The sequence below is a fragment of the Zea mays genome, chromosome 5, assembly GCF_902167145.1.
Source record: "Zea mays cultivar B73 chromosome 5, Zm-B73-REFERENCE-NAM-5.0, whole genome shotgun sequence".
NCBI lineage: Eukaryota > Viridiplantae > Streptophyta > Magnoliopsida > Poales > Poaceae > Zea > Zea mays.
In genome coordinates, this window is record NC_050100.1 from 197,190,907 (window position 1) to 197,210,700 (window position 19,794).

The window sequence follows — 19,794 nt, forward strand, 5'->3', positions numbered from 1 at the left end:
CTTTCAATCTCCCCCTTTTTGGTGATTGATGCCAACACAAACCAAAGCAAATATAGAAGTGCATAATTGAACTAGTTTACATAATGTAAGTGTAAAGGTTGCTTGGAATTGAGCCAATAAAACTACTTACAAGATATGCATGGAATGTTTCTTTCTTATTTAACATTTTGGACCACGTTTGCACCACATGTTTTGTTTTTGCAAATCCTTTTTGTAAATCCATTTCAAAGATCTTTTGCAAATAGTCAAAGGTAAATGAATAAGAGTTTGCAAAGCATTTTCAAGATTTGAAATTTTCTCCCCTCGTTTCAAATGCTTTTCCTTTGACTTAACAAAACTCCCCCTAAATGAGATACTCCTCTTAGTGTTCAAGAGGGTTTTGATATACCATTTTTGAAATACTACTTTCTCCCCTTTTTGAACACAATAGGATACCAATTGAAAAATACTTTTGGAAAGTACTAAGTTTTTGAAATTGGTGGTGGTGCGGTCCTTTTGCTTTGGGCTCATTTCTCCCCCTTTTTGGCATGAATCGCCAAAAACGGAATCATTAGAGCCCTTGAAGTGCTATCTTCCCTTTTGGTCATAAATAAATGAGTTAAGATTATACCAAAGGCGAAGTCCTTTTCTTTAATGCTCATTTCTCCCCAAAGAATAGAGAGTTGCTTGGAGTGATGGCGAAGTATGAGTTACATAGTGGAAGCCTTTGTCTTCGCCGAAGACTCCAATTCCCTTTCAATATACCTATGACTTGGTTTGAAATACACTTGAAAACACATTAGTCATAGCATATGAAAGAGACATGATCAAAGGTACATTTATGAGCTATGTGTGCAAGCTAGCAAAAGAAATTTCTAGAATCAAGGATATTGAGCTCATGCCTAAGTTTGGTAAAAGTTTGTTCATCAAGAGGCTTGGTAAAGATATCGGCTAATTGATCTTTAGTGTTAATGTATGAAATCTCGATATCCCCCTTTTGTTGGTGATCCCTAAGAAAATGATACCGAATGGCTATGTGTTTAGTGCGGCTATGCTCGACAGGATTGTCGGCCATTTTGATTGCACTCTCATTATCACATAGCAAAGGAACTTTGGTTAAATTGTAACCATAGTCCCGCAGGGTTTGCCTCATCCAAAGTAATTGCGCGCAACAATGGCCTGCAGCAATATACTCAGCTTCGGCGGTGGAAAGAGCGACCGAATTTTGCTTCTTTGAAGCCCAAGACACCAAGGATCTTCCCAAGAACTGGCAAGTCCCCGATGTGCTCTTTCTATTAATTTTGCACCCCGCCCAATCGGCATCCGAATAACCAATCAAATCAAATGTGGATCCCCGAGGGTACCAAAGCCCAAACTTAGGTGTATAAGCCAAATATCTCAAGATTCGTTTTACGGCCGTAAGGTGGGATTCCTTAGGGTCGGATTGGAATCTTGCACACATGCAAACGGAAAGCATAATGTCCGGTCGAGATGCACATAAATAAAGCAATGAACCAATCATCGACCGGTATACCTTTTGATCCACGGACTTACCTCCCGTGTCGAGGTCGAGATGCCCATTGGTTCCCATGGGTGTTTTGATGGGCTTGGCATCCTTCATTCCAAACTTGGTTAGAATGTCTTGAGTGTACTTCGTTTGGCTAAGGAAGGTGCCCTCTTGGAGTTGCTTCACTTGAAATCCTAAGAAATACTTCAACTCCCCCATCATAGACATCTCGAATTTCTGTGTCATGATCCTACTAAATTCCTCACAAGTAGATTCGTTAGTAGACCCAAATATGATATCATCAACATAAATTTGGCATACAAACAAATCATTGTCAAGAGTTTTAGTGAACAAAGTAGGATCGGCTTTGCCGACTTTGAAGCCATTTGCAATAAGGAAATCTCTTAGGCATTCATACCATGCTCTTGGGACTTGCTTGAGCCCATAAAGCGCCTTAGAGAGCCTATAAACATGGTTAGGATACTCACTGTCTTCAAAGCCGGGAGGTTGCTCAACATAGACCTCTTCCTTGATTGGTCCGTTGAGGAAAGCACTTTTCACGTCCATTTGATAAAGCTTAAAGCCATGGTAAGTAGCATAGGCTAATAATATTCGAATTGACTCAAGCCTAGCTACGGGTGCATAGGTTTCACTGAAATCCAAACCTTCGACTTGTGAATAGCCTTTGGCCACGAGTCGAGCTTTGTTCCTTGTCACCACACCATGCTCATCTTGCTTGTTGCGGAAGACCCATTTGGTTCCTACAACATTTTGGTTAGGACGTGGAACTAAATGCCATACCTCATTCCTAGTGAAGTTATTGAGCTCCTCTTGCATTGCCACCACCCAATCCGAATCTTGAAGTGCTTCCTCCACCCTATGTGGCTCAATAGAGGAAACAAACGAGTAATGCTCACAAAAATGTGCAACCCGAGATCGAGTAGTTACCCCCTTATGAATGTCGCCGAGGATGGTGTCGACGGGGTGATCTCTTTGGATTGCTTGGTGGACTCTTGGGTGTGGCGGCCTCTGCTCTTCATCCTCCTTGTCTTGATCATTTGCATCTCCCCCTTGATTATTGCCATCATTTTGAGGTGGCTCATTTGCTTGATCTTCTACTTCATCAACTTGAGCCTCTTCCTCATTTTGAGTTGGTGGAGATGCTTGCGTGGAGGAGGATGGTTGATCTTGTGCACGAGGAGGCTCTTTGGATTCCTTAGGACACACATCCCCAATGGACATATTCCTTAGCGCTATGCATGGAGCCTGTTCTTCACCTATCTCATCAAGATCAACTTGCTCTACTTGAGAGCCGTTAGTTTCATCAAACACAACGTCACATGAGACTTCAACTAGTCCAGTGGACTTGTTAAAGACCCTATATGCCCTTGTGTTTGAGTCATAACCAAGTAAAAAGCCTTCTACAGTTTTAGGAGCAAATTTAGATTTTCTACCTCTTTTAACAAGAATAAAGCATTTGCTACCAAAAACTCTAAAGTATGAAATGTTGGGCTTTTTACCAGTTAGGAGTTCATAGGATGTCTTCTTGAGGATTCGGTGAAGATATAACCGATTGATGGCGTAGCAGGCGGTGTTGACCGCTTCGGCCCAAAACCGGTCCGGGGTCTTGTACTCATCAAGCATGGTTCTTGCCATGTCCAATAGAGTTCGATTCTTCCTCTCCACTACACCATTTTGTTGTGGAGTGTAGGGAGAAGAGAACTCATGCTTGATGCCCTCCTCCTCAAGAAAGCTTTCAATTTTAGAGTTCTTGAACTCCGTCCCGTTGTCGCTTCTTATTTTCTTGATCCTTAAGCCGAACTCATTTTGAGCCCGTCTCAAGAATCCCTTTAAGGTCTCTTGGGTTTGAGATTTTTCCTGTAAAAAGAATACCCAAGTGAAGCGAGAATAATCATCCACTATTACAAGACAATACTTACTCTCGCCGATGCTTATGTAAGCAATCGGGCTGAATAGATCCATGTGGAGTAGCTTAAGCGGCCTGTCGGTCGACATGATGTTCTTGTGTGGATGATGGACTCCAACTTGCTTCCCTGCCTGACATGCGCTACAAATCCTGTCTTTCTCAAAATGAACATTTGTTAATCCTAAAATGTGTTCTCCCTTTAGAAGCTTATGAAGATTCTTCATCCCAACATGGGCTAGTCGGCGGTGCCAGAGCCAACCCATGTTAGTCTTAGCAATTAAGCAAGTGTCGAGTTCAGCTCTATCAAAATCTACCAAGTATAGCTGACCCTCTAACACTCCCTTAAATGCTATTGAATCATCACTTCTTCTAAAGACAGTGACACCTACATCAGTGAATAGACAGTTGTAGCCCATTTGACATAATTGGGAAACAGAAAGCAAGTTGTAATCTAATGAATCAACAAGAAAAACATTGGAAATGGAATGGTCAGGTGAAATAGCAATTTTACCCAAACCTTTGACCAAACCTTGATTTCCATCCCCGAATGTGATCGCTCTTTGGGGATCTTGGTTTTTCTCATATGAGGAGAACATCTTCTTCTCCCCTGTCATGTGGTTTGTGCACCCGCTGTCGAGTATCCAACTTGAGCCCCCGGATGCATAAACCTACAAAACAAATTTAGTTCTTGATTTTAGGTACCCAAACTGTTTTGGGTCCTTTGGCATTAGAAACAAGAACTTTGGGTACCCAAACACAAGTCTTTGACCCCTTGTGTTTGCCCCTAACAAATTTGGCAACTACCTTGCCGGATTTGCTCGTAAGTACATAAGAAGCATCAAAAGTTTTAAATGAAATAGCATGATCATTTGATGCAATAGGAATTTTCTTCTTAGGCAACTTAGCACGGATTGGTTGCCTAGAACTAGATGTCTCACCCTTATACATAAAAGCATGATTAGGGCCAGAGTGAGACTTCCTAGAATGAGTTTTCCTAATTTTGTCCTCGGGATAACCGGCAGGGTATAAAATGTAACCCTCGTTATCCTGAGGCATGGGAGCCTTGCCCTTAACAAAATTTGACAATCTTTTAGGAGGGGCACTAAGTTTGACATTGTCTCCCCTTTGGTAGCCAATGCCATCCTTAATGCCAGGGCGTCTCCCATTATAAAGCATGCTACGAGCAAATTTAAATTTCTCATTTTCTAGGTTGTGCTCGGCAATTTTAGCATCTAGTTTTGCTATATGATCATTTTGTTGTTTAATTAAAGCCATATGATCATGAATAGCATCAATATCAACATTTCTACATCTAGTACAAATAGTGACATGCTCAATGGTAGATGTAGATGGTTTGCAAGAATTAAGTTCAACAATCTTAGCACGAAGTATATCATTCTTATCTCTAAGATCGGCAATTGTAACTTTGCAAACATCAAAATCTTTAGCCTTAGCAATCAAATTTTCATTCTCTAATCTAAGGCTAGCAAGAGAAATGTTTAATTCTTCAATCCTAGCAAGCAAATCATCATTATTATCTCTAGGATTGGGAATTGAAACATTACAAACATGAGAATCAACCTTAGCATTTAAACTAGCATTTTCATTTCTAAGGTTGTCAATCATCTCACGGCAAGTGCTTAGCTCACTAGACAATTTTTCACATTTTTCAACTTGTAGAGAGTAAGCATTTTTAACCTTAACATGTTTTTTATTTTCCTTGATTAGGAAGTCCTCTTGGGAGTCCAAGAGATCATCCTTCTCATGGATGGCACTAATTAATTCATTTAATTTCTCCTTTTGTTCCATGTTAAGGTTGGCAAAAAGAGTTCGCAAATTATCTTCCTCACAACTAGCATTATCATCACTAGAAGACTCATATTTAGTGGAGGAGTTGGATTTAACCTTCTTCTTTTTGCCGTCCTTTGCCATGAGGCACTTGTGGCCGACGTTGGGGAAGAGGAGTCCTTTGGTGACGGCGATGTTGGCGGCGTCCTCGTCGTCGGAGGAGTCGCTTGAGCTTTCGTCGGAGTCCCACTCCCGACAAACATGGGCATCACCGCCCTTCTTCTTGTAGTACCTCTTCTTCTCCTTTCGCCTCCCCTTCTTGTCGTCACCTCGGTCACTGTCACTAGATATAGGACATTTAGCAATAAAATGACCGGGCTTACCACACTTGTAGCAAACCTTCTTGGAGCGGGACTTGTAGTCTTTCCCCCTCCTTTGTTTGAGGATTTGGCGGAAACTCTTGATGACGAGCGCCATCTCCTCATTGTCAAGCTTGGAGGCGTCGATTGGTTGTCTACTTGGTGCAGACTCCTCCTTCTTCTCCTCCGTTGCCTTGAATGCAACGGGTTGAGCTTCGGATGTGGTGGCATCATCAAGCTCGTTGATCTTCCTCGAGCCTTCGATCATGCACTCAAAACATACAAAATTCCCGATAACTTCCTCGGGGGTCATTTTAGTATATCTAGGATTACCACGGATTAATTGAACTTGAGTAGGGTTAAGGAAAATAAGAGATCTTAGAATAACCTTAACCATCTCGTGGTCATCCCACTTTACGCTCCCGAGGTTGCGCACTTGATTCACCAAGGTCTTGAGCCGGTTATACATGTGTTGTGGCTCCTCCCCTTTGCGAAGCCGGAACCGACCGAGCTCCCCCTCGATCGTTTCCCGCTTGGTGATCTTGGTGAGCTCGTCTCCCTCGTGCGCGGTTTTGAGCACATCCCAAATCTCCTTGGCGCTCTTCAACCCTTGTACTTTGTTATACTCCTCTCTACTTAGAAAGGCGAGGAGTATTGTTGTTGCTTGAGAGTTGAAGTGCTCGATTTGGGCCACCTCATCCTCATCATAGTTCTCATCCCCTACCGACGGTACCTGTGCACCAAACTCAACAACATCCCATATACTTTTGTGGAGCGAGGTTAGATGAAATCGCATTAAATCGCTCCACCTAGCGTAATCTTCACCATCAAAAGTTGGTGGTTTGCCTAATGGGACGGAAAGTAAAGGTGTATGTTTGGAAATGCGAGGGTAGTGTAGGGGAATCTTACTATACTTCTTGCGCTCTTGGCGCTTAGAAGTGACGGAGGGCGCATCGGAGTCGGAGGTTGATGTTGATGAAGTGTCGGTCTCGTAGTAGACCACCTTCCTCATCCTTTTGTGCTTGTCCCCTTTCCGATGCGGCTTGTGGGAAGAAGACTTTTCCTTCTTCTCTTTGTGGTGAGAAGAAGATTTCTTCTCCTTCCCTTTGTTGGAGGAGCTCTTCTTCTTCTCCTTCCTCTTGGTGCGGGACTCTTCCGATGAAGTGCTCCCGTGGCTTGTAGTGGGCTTTTCGCCGGTCTCCATCTCCTTCTTGGCGTGATCTCCCGACATCACTTCGAGCGGTTAGGCTCTAATGAAGCACCGGGTTCTGATACCAATTGATAGTCGCCTAGAGGGGGGTGAATAGGGCGAAACTGAAATTTACAAATATAAACACAACTACAAACCGGGTTAGCGTTAGAAATATAAATGAGTCCGCGAGAGAGGGCGCAAAACAAATCTCAAGCGAATAAGCAAGTGAGACACGAAGATTTGTTTTACCGAGGTTCGGTTCTTGCAAACCTACTCCCCGTTGAGGAGGCCACAAAGGCCGGGTCTCTTTCAACCCTTCCCTCTCTCAAACGGTCCCTAGGACCGAGTGAGCTTCTCTTCTCAAATCAAAGCCGGGAACAAAACTTCCCCGCAAGGGCCACCACACAATTGGTGCCTCTTGCCTTGATTACAATGGAGTTTTGATCTCAAGAACAAGTGAGAAAGAAAAGAAGCAATCCAAGCGCAAGAGCTCAAATGAACACGGCAAATCACTCTCACTAGTCACTAGGGTTTTGTGTGGAATTGGAGAGGATTTGATCTCTTTGAATGTGTCTAGAATTGAATGCTAGAGCTCTTGTAGTAGTTAGGAAGTGGAAAACTTGGATGCAATGAATGGTGGGGTGGTTGGGGTATTTATAGCCCCAACCACCAAAAGTGGCCGTTGGGAGGCTGTCTGCTTGATGGCGCACCGGACAGTCCGGTGCACACCGGACAGTCCGGTGCCCCCTGCCACGTCATCACTGCCGTTGGATTCTGACCGTTGGAGCTTCTGACTTGTGGGCCCGCCTGGGTGTCCGGTGCACACCGGACATGTACTGTTTGCTGTCCGGTGTGCCAGCATGGGCGATTCTGACTCCTGCGCGCGCAGAGCGCGCATTAAATGCGCGGCAGAGAGCCGTTGGCGCGGAGATAGCCGTTGCTCCGGAGTCGCACCGGACAGTCCGGTGCACACCGGACAGTCCGGTGAATTTTAGCGGACTAGCCGTTGGAGTTTCCCGAAGCTGGCGAGTTCCTGAGGCCGACCTCCTTTGGCGCACCGGACACTGTCCGGTGTACACCGGACAGTCCGGTGAATTATAGCCGAGTCGCCTCAGGGAATTCCCGAAGGTGGCGAGTTTGAGACTGAGCCCTCCTGGTGCACCGGACATGTCCGGTGGCGCACCGGACAGTCCGGTGCGCCAGACCAGGGGTGCCTTCGGTTGCCCCTTTTGCTCCTTTGTTGAATCCAAAACTTGGTCTTTTTATTGGCTGAGTGTGAACCTTTTACACCTGTATAATCTATACACTTTGGCAAACTAGTTAGTCCAATTATTTGTGTTGGCCAATTCAACCACCAAAATTAATTAGGGACTAGGTGTAAGCCTAATTCCCTTTCAAAAATGATAAAATGTTTTACAAAATAGCCATGCATCAAAAATTGCTTTTTCTGGATAATACCCTGAGCTCCACATACTTTATGCATTAAATCCGATTTCCCCAATCCATGGGTGAAGGTGGTCTGCTGAGTACGTAAGTACTCACTCTTGCTTATTTGTTGTTTTTTAGAGAACGAGATCGCTGATCAGGTAAGAGTTATGCTTGTTCCAACCATGCTTGTGGCTGTTGGACCACTGATTTGCTTCACTTCATATATCGAGCTGCTTCAGCCCCACTCTGATGATATGTCCCGAGTTGTGGACCAACTCTTACAGTTGATCGCCACCTGTATAGGTTTATTTCGTTTAAGCAGATCTAGAATCATCTGATGTATCAATGTATATACTAGCCTCCTAGAACTAGTATTTGAATCACATTTGTGTCCAAAAGGATTGAGACGCTTCAAAAGTGAAACATGACTACAGATATGTGGACAATGTGCTTTCTCAACCAAATCATGAAACTAGCTATGAGTTAGTGTAAGTAATCGAAGTTAGTCAACTACAAAAACATCAGTTGTGAATAATAGGAAGGAAGAACAAAAAGTAAGGAAGAAACAACCTTCTTATCCACCTTGATGGCGGTGTTGTTGATTGCCGACACCGCATCTGCAGCGACATGCGCGGCATCACGACCTTCAGAGATGTAGAGCGAAGGACCAACATGATGCATCGAGGAGGTAATAGCTCGGTGCCATCCATGGCGGCGGCTAGGGTACAAGAGAAGGTGGAAGGAGATCGAGGGATGTAGGACGGTGAGAAGTCATGACGTCTGTGCTCAAGTGTTAATCGAGTTTCAACAGCGAAGATGGCGAAGAATTTTTCATTCTGGGAAAATGGTGTTGTCACCTTTTCTTCCTATCGAAACCCATGACATCTTTTCTATTGGAACGAAGCTCGTTCTACCATCTTCTATATCTCACAGCGTCCGCAACGGGCCCCCTAAATTTCTCCCCTATATCTCACTTTTGTGCCACGTCGTGAGGATTCTACTGTCTACTTTTTCATATATCGTAGCGCTTCTCCCTAAATTCTTCCCCTATACCCCACTACAACCATAAAATAATATTTTCCATATCTATTCATCAGCCATTACCAATTTTTCCTCAACTAACAAACATCAGGGTGCACGAGAAACAAGGGTAAGGGTTTCCTCCCATGCCCCCACATCTGGTGGAGTACTATGCAATTTGCTAGCACTGTAACGTGGAGGAGAGGCTTTAGCGCTGGTCGTTGCACCGGAGGAGGGACACTAAACATGTACATGGCAAGGGGAGGGAGCGACTTGTGGCTGTAGCGTCGCAACTAGCCTTAGACTACCCCTCCCCTACTTATGTAGATGTTTAGGGGGCCTTTCGCTACAATATAGAGCCCCACACGCTCCCCTTCGAGCACGCAACACGAGAACCCATGCCAGAGCACGCTAGATGTGGGGGTACGAGAGCCAGTCCCTACCCTCGATTACATGCACAATAGTGTTTGTTAGGGCCTGTTTGGATCCATTGGACTAAAACAAAGTGACTAAAATTTAGTCAGTTTAGGAGCTAAACTTCTAAACACAAAAGACTAAAAGTGACTAAACTGTTTTAGCTCCTTTAGCTCCCAAAAAGGAGCTAAAATGACTAAAACCCATATTTTATAGCTGGTCCCTACACCCACTCTCTCGTCCACCCACTCGGCGCCTACAACAGTAGGTGGTCATCCACTCAGCACACGTACAGGAGCAGCTAATTCCCCACTCATATGTACATGTGGCGTTCAATTGCTTTAATTAGTGACATGTCACTTTAGTTTAGTCACTTGTTCCAAACAGGCGATGACTAAATTTTAGTCAGTTATTTTAGTCACTTTAGTTTAGTCCCATGAATCAAATAGGCCCTTAGTTGAGAAAAATTTGATATTGAAGGATGAATAGTTATGAAAAATAATATTTTATAGTTAAAGTAGGGTATATGGGTAGAATTTAAGGAGAACCACCACTGTCTTTAAGCCCTGCGTATATGCGTATAGGAAAAATTGATATTGGATGATGAATAGCCATGAAGATGTAAGGGAAGAGATATCAATAATGTGGTAAGATAGTGAGATATAGGAGTGAAATATAGAAGGAACCAACACTGTCTTTAAGCCCTGCGTGCGAACCGAACGGATGCAGAAATAGACGCCCGCGCAAACGACCATCCGATTTCCGTTTCCACCACGTAGAGGCGCACAGTGCAGGCAAGGGCACGCACCACTATAGATGTCCAATAAACACAAGGCCCGCGAGCCCGGCACGAAGCCTACTGTTTGGGCCCGGTCCAAGCCCGACACGGCCCGGTTCTATGCGGGCCCGGGCCGGCCCGGCACGGCACGAATAAGCGGGCCAGACTCAGACAGGAAGTTAGGCACGGTGGGCTAGCTTGGCACGACCCGTTTACCTCTAAGCCTGTTAAGCCCGCTTTTTTGCACTAAAACGTGCTTACTAGTTACTAGCCCGCTTAGCTCGCTTTTCGGCCCGCTTTTTTCGTAACGGGCCGACCCGACCCGTTTAGATCCGTTGCGGGCCGGACTCGGACAGGAAAACGGGCTTAGACGGATCGATCCGATTTTCTAACCGTGCCTGGCGGGCCGGGCCCAAAACGGGTCGAGCTTCACCGGGCTCGGGTCGGGCGGCCTGTTTGGCCATCTCTACGCACTCCTTGCCTTGCGGCTATAGGTGTACATTCGGGCCACTCGGCCTGGCCCGGCCAAGCCCAAAAAGGCCCATATTGTTTGAATTTCGGGCCGGCCCGTTTGAATTTTGGGTCGTGCCGGGCCGGCCCACGGGCCTAGCCCTCGGCCCATGGCCCGACCCGTAATTGCTTAAACGTGTCGGGCTCATTTCGGGCGGCCCAAAATTATAAAAGCCCGAAATTCAATTCTTGGCCCGAAATTCAATTTTTGGCCCAAAATTCACATCAGAGCCCTAAATTTAAAAAAAATAAAACAAATAAAAGATAAGACAAATAAATTTGAACAAAAGCAAACTTAATATTTGTATTAAAGTTACCACAGCTATGCAATGACTACCTCGTTTACAAATCATTTTGTTAGAAGGAAAAAGAGTATAATCAGCTCTATACAAAGTTCATAAGTTCAGTTTATTGTTTAATGTTCATAACAAAAGTAAAATTACATCACATACTCTAATTCAAAGTTACAAAAACATCTAACTAGCATTATCTCTAGCTTTGTATTCTTTATCAAGTATATGAAAATATGGAATGAAGTGTGTTTTAATAAATATATGGATCTTTTCGTGCCTCTATATGGGTCATTTCGTGCCTGCCTTAAACGGGTCGTGCTCGTGCCCGCCCATGGCCGTGACCTCGCCCCAAACCTGGCCCGGCACTAAATTATTTTGGGTCGTGCTGTGCCTGGACCGTACTTGTTTTTCGTGCTCCGGGCCAACTCATTGGGCCTAACCCAAATGTACAGCTATGCTTGCGGCGCGGTTGCGCCGTTGCCTCCATCATCTCCCTGTTCCATACTCTTTAGTCTTTACTATCGCACCACGCCGATAATTCCACCACGCCATCCCTGTTTGCTTAGGAACCAGATCGCCTGCAGTACTGCAGGCTGCAGTGCGTTCGTCCATCGTAAATCCAACGGTTGCCAGGCGTCTAGCCCTGCAGTGCGTCGTCGGACGCGTCCAGCCCGTCCCTCTCGCTCGATGTGCAGACAGCAGCTTCGTTGTTTCCTCTTTTTCTTCCTCAGCAGACAACAGCTTAGATTGTTTAGCATTGCCAATTAATTTACATGTACAGCAAGGTTGTATGATGAGGAATGATTTGTAAACTAAAATTTTGAAAGAAAGTGAATGTAATTACTATTGAGAATTCTAGCACTGAAGATTTCCTGATGAACGTTTTTGTTTTAGTCTGAACATTCAATCCAGACTGAATGTTTTTGCAGTGTGCACTTTCTAACAAAATACTCCACAATTTGCAGTGTAGTTTAAACCTTACAATTCCAGGAACAAAATACAGGTGTCAATAACAAACTAGCTCTCTTGATTTGCCCAAAAACTAAAATAATTCCTCAATTTTCAGATCATCACTGCCTACTCCATTCAGTAGTTGAGTGAAGGAGCTGATGGTCCTATATTCTTCAGAGTCCTTACCCTTGTCGATGCTTGCTTCTTTCCCCATATCTTGTGCCTTGCGAGAAAAGAAAGTTGAAAAATTCAAAATATATCTGAAAGTCTATAATAATATAATGCTATAATGCACTTGTTAAAAATTTTGACATACCATTGGTACTTGTACAGACACCAAAGTTTTCCTTTGACCTTTTTTCCTCCCTTTGTGCTTTTCTTCCCAACCAAGTTTTTGTCTCTTTGAACTTCTTAACGGATATCTTTTTTCTTTAACCGTGCATTACTCAATGTGTCATTGGGTGGAGCAACATCAACATGAGCTACACTTTGATCAGCATTAGAAATACTTGGGCATGTACTAATTTTGTCTTCAAGCTGTTGGCTAAGGAGGTCTATTGCGTTGTCCATTAGTGAAGAGCACTCTGGAAAGTAGGCTGCTCGATGTGCCAAATTCAGAAGTTTGTGAGAGAAATATCTATAACGAAGCAATACATCAAGCTTTGGATTTTCAATTATATTTTTCCATTCATATCCTGTACAATGCCACTACATGCTTGTCGTGTCCATCTCTTTAATATATATTGTGTAGGCAATGACTTGATATTCATTAAATCAAGAACTTTTAAAGCATGGGCACATATTATTCCAATTCTATTAAATAAGTTGCAACTGCATGTAGCTGTTTGGTCCAAAGGATTTCCAATAACTCTAAACTCTTCATCAAGGACAAGTTCCTCACCAAGGCTCCCTGTTGCAACAAGATATTCATTATTTCCATCCAATACTCTAGTGCATGATGTCATAGACCTTTCATATTGACCTTGAAAAGCTTCAAATATGACTGGTGTGTACAACTTGCTTGCTTGCAACAGCATAGGTATCTTCATTATGACCCTCGGTATTTTTTTCCTCGATTCAAATTCTGAGTTTAACTCATTATTTCTTTTTCCTTGCACCACCCTTTCAAAATGTTTCAAAAATCGAATGATGTCAAAATCTGATTTGAAGTGAATTTTCAAATCATTGTTTAGACTCTCACTCAATTGTGTGCTTCGCATGCCCAATGTATAAACATCTTTCATATAACATTCAGCCCATTTTTCTTTCAAATTGTAAATGTTGTCTAACCAAGTTTGCTTTTGTATCTTTGTCCTCAAGATGGCAAATTCTCTGTCAAATGTTTCCTGGTCCACATACTCAAACATGCATGCACTGAAATCAGCTAGAACATTTGAGCCTTTAGCTTTTTCTTGTTTAGGCAAATGTTTGATAGCATTTTGCATTATGTGAAAAGTGCACAATCCATGCCATGCCTCATGAAACACTAGTTCAACCGCCTTCCCCATTGCAAAATCTTGGTCTGTGTAGAACGTTTTTGGTTGTTTTCTATTATGTGCTTGTAGAAAGGTCTCAAAGAGCCACCGAAAAGACTCAAATGTTTCATCATACATTAGAGCAGCACCAAAAACTACTGTTTCTCTGAACTGGTTGAATCCAACAAAAACACCAAAAGGCCGACTCTCTCTATTTGTTCCAAAAGTAGTGTCAAAGGAAACAACATCACCAAAATGTATATAATCAGCAATCATTTTAGCATCAGCCCAAAATATGTTTGCAATCTTCTCCTCAATATCCATTTGTGTCGCATATTGAAATGATGGGTTCTCTGCTATTTTATCTTGAAAGTATTTGAGCATGCTTCCAGCTTGACCATATGCCATCTCTCGTTGTCGCTTTCCCCTCAAATAGTTTTTATGGTCACGTAGGGTATAACTCAGATTAAGCGGTCCACCCACTTGGCGACATGCTAATTCGTGTGATGCTTTAGGACCTATTCCTGAATCATCAGCAGCTTCAATTTCAAAGGCTTGCAATTCTGAAATTTTTCTTTGTGACACCATCAAGTGAAAAGTTTCTGGTGAGTGAAGGTCATGATTGTGTTCCAACTTTAGATCATAAACTTTATATCCATCCATCTCTTTATCCTTTGCAAGACCCATACGCACTTCACAATCCGTTCTTGTTTCAGCTCGTTGACATTTTACTTGATCACTCCTTTTGTCCTTTCCTCTATGACCTTCATTGGCACAAACAAATCTACATGATGTTATCTTTCCATCAATCTTACTTTTGTTTGCATAGTGCTTTCTAACATCAAAACCACTCTGACCATCGTATGCCAGCCAAAACTTCCAACCCTCTTCTGGATTTCTAAATTTCATGCCAACATGAGGAACTAAACAGGGCAAAACTTTCTCCCTGAAATTCATTAGTACTTTCGTCATTGTGTATACAAGGCAATAACTAAATTCCTTTGTGTTGTACGGCTACATCAAAAGTTCAGAAATCTAATGCTATGAGACACAAAATAAATAAATCTTACTCACGTGTAGGGTTTGTAGGGTTCTCCATTCACATCCTCTCCCATCTTCCCTTGAACTGGATGAATCGCTCGTTTGCCCTCGAAATTTGCTCTTTGTGCTGCATCAGCAAACGGTGTTGTGCTGGAGTGAATTTTTCCTTCGATATGTTGCTTTCCCGCTGCCTTTTTCTTCCATTGGCACTGACGGCGGCATGTCTAAAGAGGCTGCGTACTAGAGGAGTCAAATAACAATAGGAGAAATTATTGGGCCAGAATATGGGCTATAGGTACAAGTCTAGCAAAACATAGAGGCCGACAGGCGCACGGCACGTCGAGCGAGAGGGACGCCTGGCAACCGTTGGATTTGCGATGGACGAACGCACTGCAGCCTGCAGTACTGCAGATGATCTGGTTCCGTTTGCTTAGCCCCCCCCCCCCCCCCCCCCCCCCAGATTTCGCCGCGAGATTATATGGGATTCGGTAGATGAGGGCGGCGCTATTCGGTGCCCAGCGGAACGGGGCTGCGGACCCCATCGGAGGCGGAAAGACGCTGTTCTGGCCGGAGGGGAAGGCGAAGACGCTGTTGGAGCCGTGGTCCGTGCTGGACTGCACGCGGAGCCCCAGCAACTCAACGTCGACGCTGTCGTCGTCCCTGGGCAGCGGCGCTGAGGACTCGACCGGCGTGGCGGTGGTTTCGGACAGAAGCGCCGCCGCCGAAGCCACCAAATGGGGAGCCCCCGGCGAGCACGGCGGCGGCGGCGGGAAGGAGGACTGGGCCGGCGGCTGTGAGCTGCCGCCGATTCCCACCGGCCTCGACATGGGGGTCGTGGTCGCCGACAGCTGGGACGCCATGCTCGGCAACGCCGCTGCGGCGGCGCAGGACCAGACGTTCTTGAACTGGTTCATTGGGGCCGCCGGCGACTTGGATCAGTCAGGACCGCCGCTTCCCGTGCACCACCAGCCGCTCCTCGACAATGTGGGCTTCGGGTTCCCGGCAGCGGACCCTCTGGGTTTCACGCTCGATCCCCACCTCGGCGGCGTTGCCTCTGACATGTCGTCCCCTGGTGCGGTGTCGCAAACTACCAACAGTGGCGGCGGTGGCAACAAGGCGTCCTCGGCCTTCGGCCTCTTATCCCCGGAGTCTGCTTCCTTCCAGCCGCCGCCGCTTCCGGTGCTGTTCCATGAAGGCATCGACACAAAGCCCCCTCTTGATACGCAGTCGCCCGGCCTCCTCCACCAGTACCAGCACCAGCCGACCCCCGCCACAACCTTCCTCATGTCCATCCCCTCCTTCCCCAGCTACAATCAGCAGTCGCCACTCGTCCATCCACCGGCCAAACGTCATCAATCCATAGGAGGCGACCTCTATCTCGCCCGAACTCGGCTTCTGCCGCCGCCGCCGACGGGGCAAGGTCATGCCTTTCCACCACTAAATGGTCCTGCTCCATTCCAGCTCCAGCCTTCGCCGCCACTGCCCCACGGGGCAATGAAGAGGACGGCTGCGGAGGCGGCGCAGCAGCAGTTGCTGGACGAGCTGGCGGCGGCGGCAAAGGCCGCTGAAGCTGGCAATTCCATTGGCGCGCGAGCGATATTGGCGCGGCTCAATCACCAGCTTCCCCCGCTCGGGAAGCCGTTCCTCCGCTCCGCCTCCTACCTCAAGGAGGCCCTCCTCGCGCTCGCCGAAGGCCATCACGGCGGCTGCCACCTCAAATCACCGCTCGACGTTGCCCTCAAGCTCGCGGCGTACAAGACTTTCTCTGATCACTCGCCCGTGCTCCAGTTCACCAACTTCACCGCAACGCAGGCACTTCTTGACGAAATTGGTGGCAGCACGTCGTCCTGTATCCATGTCATCGATTTTGATCTTGGCGTTGGAGGCCAGTGGGCTTCTTTCTTGCAGGAACTTGCACACTGCCGTGGCGCAGGTGGCGCAGCTCTGCCGTTCGTTAAGCTCACTGCCTTTGTATCAGCTGCTTCCCACCATCCACTGGAGCTGTGTCTTGCGCGTGACAACATTGCACAGTTTGCTGTTGACCTTGGAATTCCCTTTGAGTTCAGTGCTATCAGTGCTGATATGATCAACCCTGCAGAATTCATTTCTGCCACTGATGATGAAGATGTAGTTGTTGTCCTCCCGACTGGTTGCTCTGCTCGTGCACCACCACTGCCAGCGATCCTTGGGTTGGTGAAACAGCTAGCTCCTAAGATTGTGATAGCCATAGACCATGGCGCTGATCGCGCTGATCTTCCCTTCTCACAGTACTTCTTAAACTGCTTTCAGTCTTGCATGTTCCTCCTTGATTCGCTTGATGCTGCTGGCATTGATGCTGATTCTGCCTGCAAGATTGAGAAGTTCCTGATTCAGCCAAGAATTGAGGATTCGGTGCTTGGGCGGGGCAAGGTGGACAATCCAATTGCATGGAGAAGTGCATTTGCAGCTGCTAGGTTCGTGCCTGTTCCACCCAGCAATTGGGCAGAGGCAGAGGCCGATTGCCTCCTGAAACGGGTGCAGGTCCACGGTTTCCATGTGGAGAAATGTGGGGTCGGGCTCACACTATACTGGCAGCATGGCGAGCTTGTCACTGTATCAGCATGGCGGTGCTGATCAGCAATCTACGCCTGTGGGCACCAATATTTCACCACCATTTGCTAGCAGCTTCAACTCCAGTAACGTGTATTTCGTCTTGCAATTTAGTGTTGCAAAGGTAACAAATATATTGGTGTTGAACCCTTCATGTTGATTATCTTTGCAACTTATTAGCTAGAAGTAGAACTAGCGGATTTTTAGCAATGTTGGTGTCAATGTCTCTAGTGTAATGATGTTGCTCTAGGTTTTTACCCTGCTTGCTCTCGGGTCACTAGACATTCTAATGTGACTTGAAACACTGCTTGTGAGGAGAGGGTATAATTAACCTATCAAATGTCTGTGGTACAGTATAATACGTGTTTCATGTTCTTTTATATCAGTTCTTCTTCTTATGGTATTTCATTGTGCAGTTTCAATTGTTATGGATCAAACTTTAATATGTCCTGTTACCTTATCTGCAATCCGCCTCAGATTGTGGATGCCATCCATCACTATACTACCAAATTTTGGGTCTGGCTTTCATTAGACTCAAGCATTCAAAATTAGTACTGTTGCGGGCAATTATTTCAAAAGCTTAGCATGCTGGTCGTGCTTAGGGATTGAACCAGCTGTATTAGAAATAGTGTAACTAAGGTTTTGCTTTAAGAAGATAATTAGAGATTGTTCAGAAGTTTACTGATTCACATAGTGCGCTTCTATTTGAGCTGTACTCGTAATGGTCCATTCCTAATGTGAAATTCATAGGGTTTATCTGAGGAATATGGTATGTGTTCCTTGTCCAAACTATCTTGGAATTTAGTTCGCTATAGTTAAAGGAATTTCTTGTTCCAGTTGGGTTTCATGTGAACTATAACACCGGACTTGGGAAATAATGAGTCCTGGCATACATGATTTCAGTAAGCTAGTCACAAATGGTAAATATGGTACTGATTACTCAAGATGTCCCTCACAATAGGAAACACCAGAAGAAAACTAGGCATTTGCAAGGATGTAAATTGCTGTTTTTCTGTTGATGTGCCAAGCATAGACATCAAGCAACACAACCAATTCACACTTGACAGACTAATCTGTTATATTTCCACAATACACTTGATGCCAGTGGCGGATGGCAATCACAAAGGCACATCCATTTTGTTCATGGGCTATATGCTTATTGGGAGTAAGATTGGCAATCACAAAGGCACATCCAGTTTCGTGCTTGAGTCAGCTTCCTTTTTCAAAATGTGGGTCAGCTTGTTGGCGCCTTGACTGCCACTCTTGGCATCTCTTCTTTGCCACGCAGATTTGGGGTTGTGAAATGTGTTGATTGCTCTTAAACCGAATCACATGTATATGTAGTACAAGTTTGCTAGTGTCTTATCGTTTGCTGGGCCCAATGACATAATTTTGGCTTTTGGGGCCCTTCGAGATCTCTCTCCCTCCCTCTGTTTAATTCCAATCTGCTTGCATGATATACTAAACTCTGTACCAGCACCATCAATCCATAGTGATATGTCCTACCTCTGATTAGAAAATATTTTAAAACTGTTTTATTTTACCTGCTACTGGTCGATTAGAGAAAAAAAAAACTCTGGAAGACCCGACAAGAAAACTGGCAAGATTATTTCTAGGGCCAGTTTCATCCCCTGCTCATGGCTCACATGGTTGTGTCCCCTCCCGGTTCCCCCCTCCTGTTGTACATTCTTGCCTCCATGATCACCCACCTGCCCCTGCATCACATTGGCTTCCGCCCACTTACCGTATAAAAAGCTTGTCATCTGTACTGATTGCCCTAACCTGAGTTAGAAGATGTTTTTTTTCTCTCGAACAAATCTAGGATTTGAAAGCTTAGGACTACATGTTACAGGTGTGACAGCGGAGTAGATGGGCAGCTTACATTTTTTTTCTCATGGCAAGATCATTTGCACTGAAGAAAGTCCACTGCTTGCATGAGTGGGCCCATAGGACGAATACATGGTTTTTTCTTTTCATTGCATAGAAAAAAGCATTTCAAAGTAATCAATGTCGATTGAACTTTACATTTGAATAGAGAAAATCTTTAAAATACAATGCTAAAAGAGGGGAAAAAACTGAATGCCATGAGAGTTATACAACTTTAATTTAGGCCTATTTAACCCGGCTTCTTCGACTTTAGCTCCTGCTTCATGCTAGAGTACCCTCCTGGCTTCTCACGGCTTGGCCATATTAGCTTGAGAGCCTGGTCTACGTGGCTCCATGTATATTACTCCGTCGGAAATGATACACGTCCGACTGCGCTTGATCAACGGCTACGCGCAGCTCACGCCTCATCCCTGTATGTCGAGACGATGGATGGTCGGGGTCGTCCGATGTGAATCGGACGCTGGTCCCTCATACCAAAATAGTATTCGTATGAGCTCTTGATTTGTACATACCAAAATAGTATTTGTATGAGCTCTTGATTTGTACATGTATATTCAAATAGGTGATTATGAATCTAAACACATATACAAAAAATATGCATCAATTATTATATGAATCTATTAAAACGCTAAAACAAATTTTAATTTGGGTGGGCT

The 19,794-nt window shown here is 45.0% G+C and overlaps 2 protein-coding genes across 3 annotated transcripts; one reads left to right on the forward strand and one right to left on the reverse strand.

Annotated features, from left to right (window-relative positions):
* Positions 1 to 12,032: 12,032 nt before the first annotated feature.
* Positions 12,033 to 14,937, reverse strand: LOC103627519 (protein FAR1-RELATED SEQUENCE 5-like). Its single transcript, XM_008647812.4, has 3 exons — positions 14,696 to 14,937; positions 12,463 to 14,567; positions 12,033 to 12,369 (listed from the first exon to the last, which is right to left on the reverse strand). The coding sequence occupies exons 1-2, from the start codon at positions 14,734 to 14,736 to the stop codon at positions 12,821 to 12,823; spliced, it is 1,788 nt and encodes a 595-aa protein (XP_008646034.1). The 5' UTR covers positions 14,737 to 14,937; the 3' UTR covers positions 12,033 to 12,369; positions 12,463 to 12,820.
* A 159-nt stretch (positions 14,938 to 15,096) lies between these two features.
* Positions 15,097 to 17,654, forward strand: LOC100279420 (uncharacterized). Of its 2 annotated transcripts, XM_023300204.2 has the most exons (2): positions 15,097 to 16,851; positions 16,952 to 17,654. In XM_023300204.2, the coding sequence occupies exons 1-2, from the start codon at positions 15,155 to 15,157 to the stop codon at positions 17,028 to 17,030; spliced, it is 1,776 nt and encodes a 591-aa protein (XP_023155972.1). In that variant the 5' UTR covers positions 15,097 to 15,154; the 3' UTR covers positions 17,031 to 17,654. The 2 variants fall into 2 exon arrangements, with proteins under 2 accessions (XP_023155972.1, XP_020394223.1); XM_020538634.3 differs by having other exon boundaries at positions 15,109 to 17,654.
* The last annotated feature ends 2,140 nt before the right edge of the window (positions 17,655 to 19,794 follow it).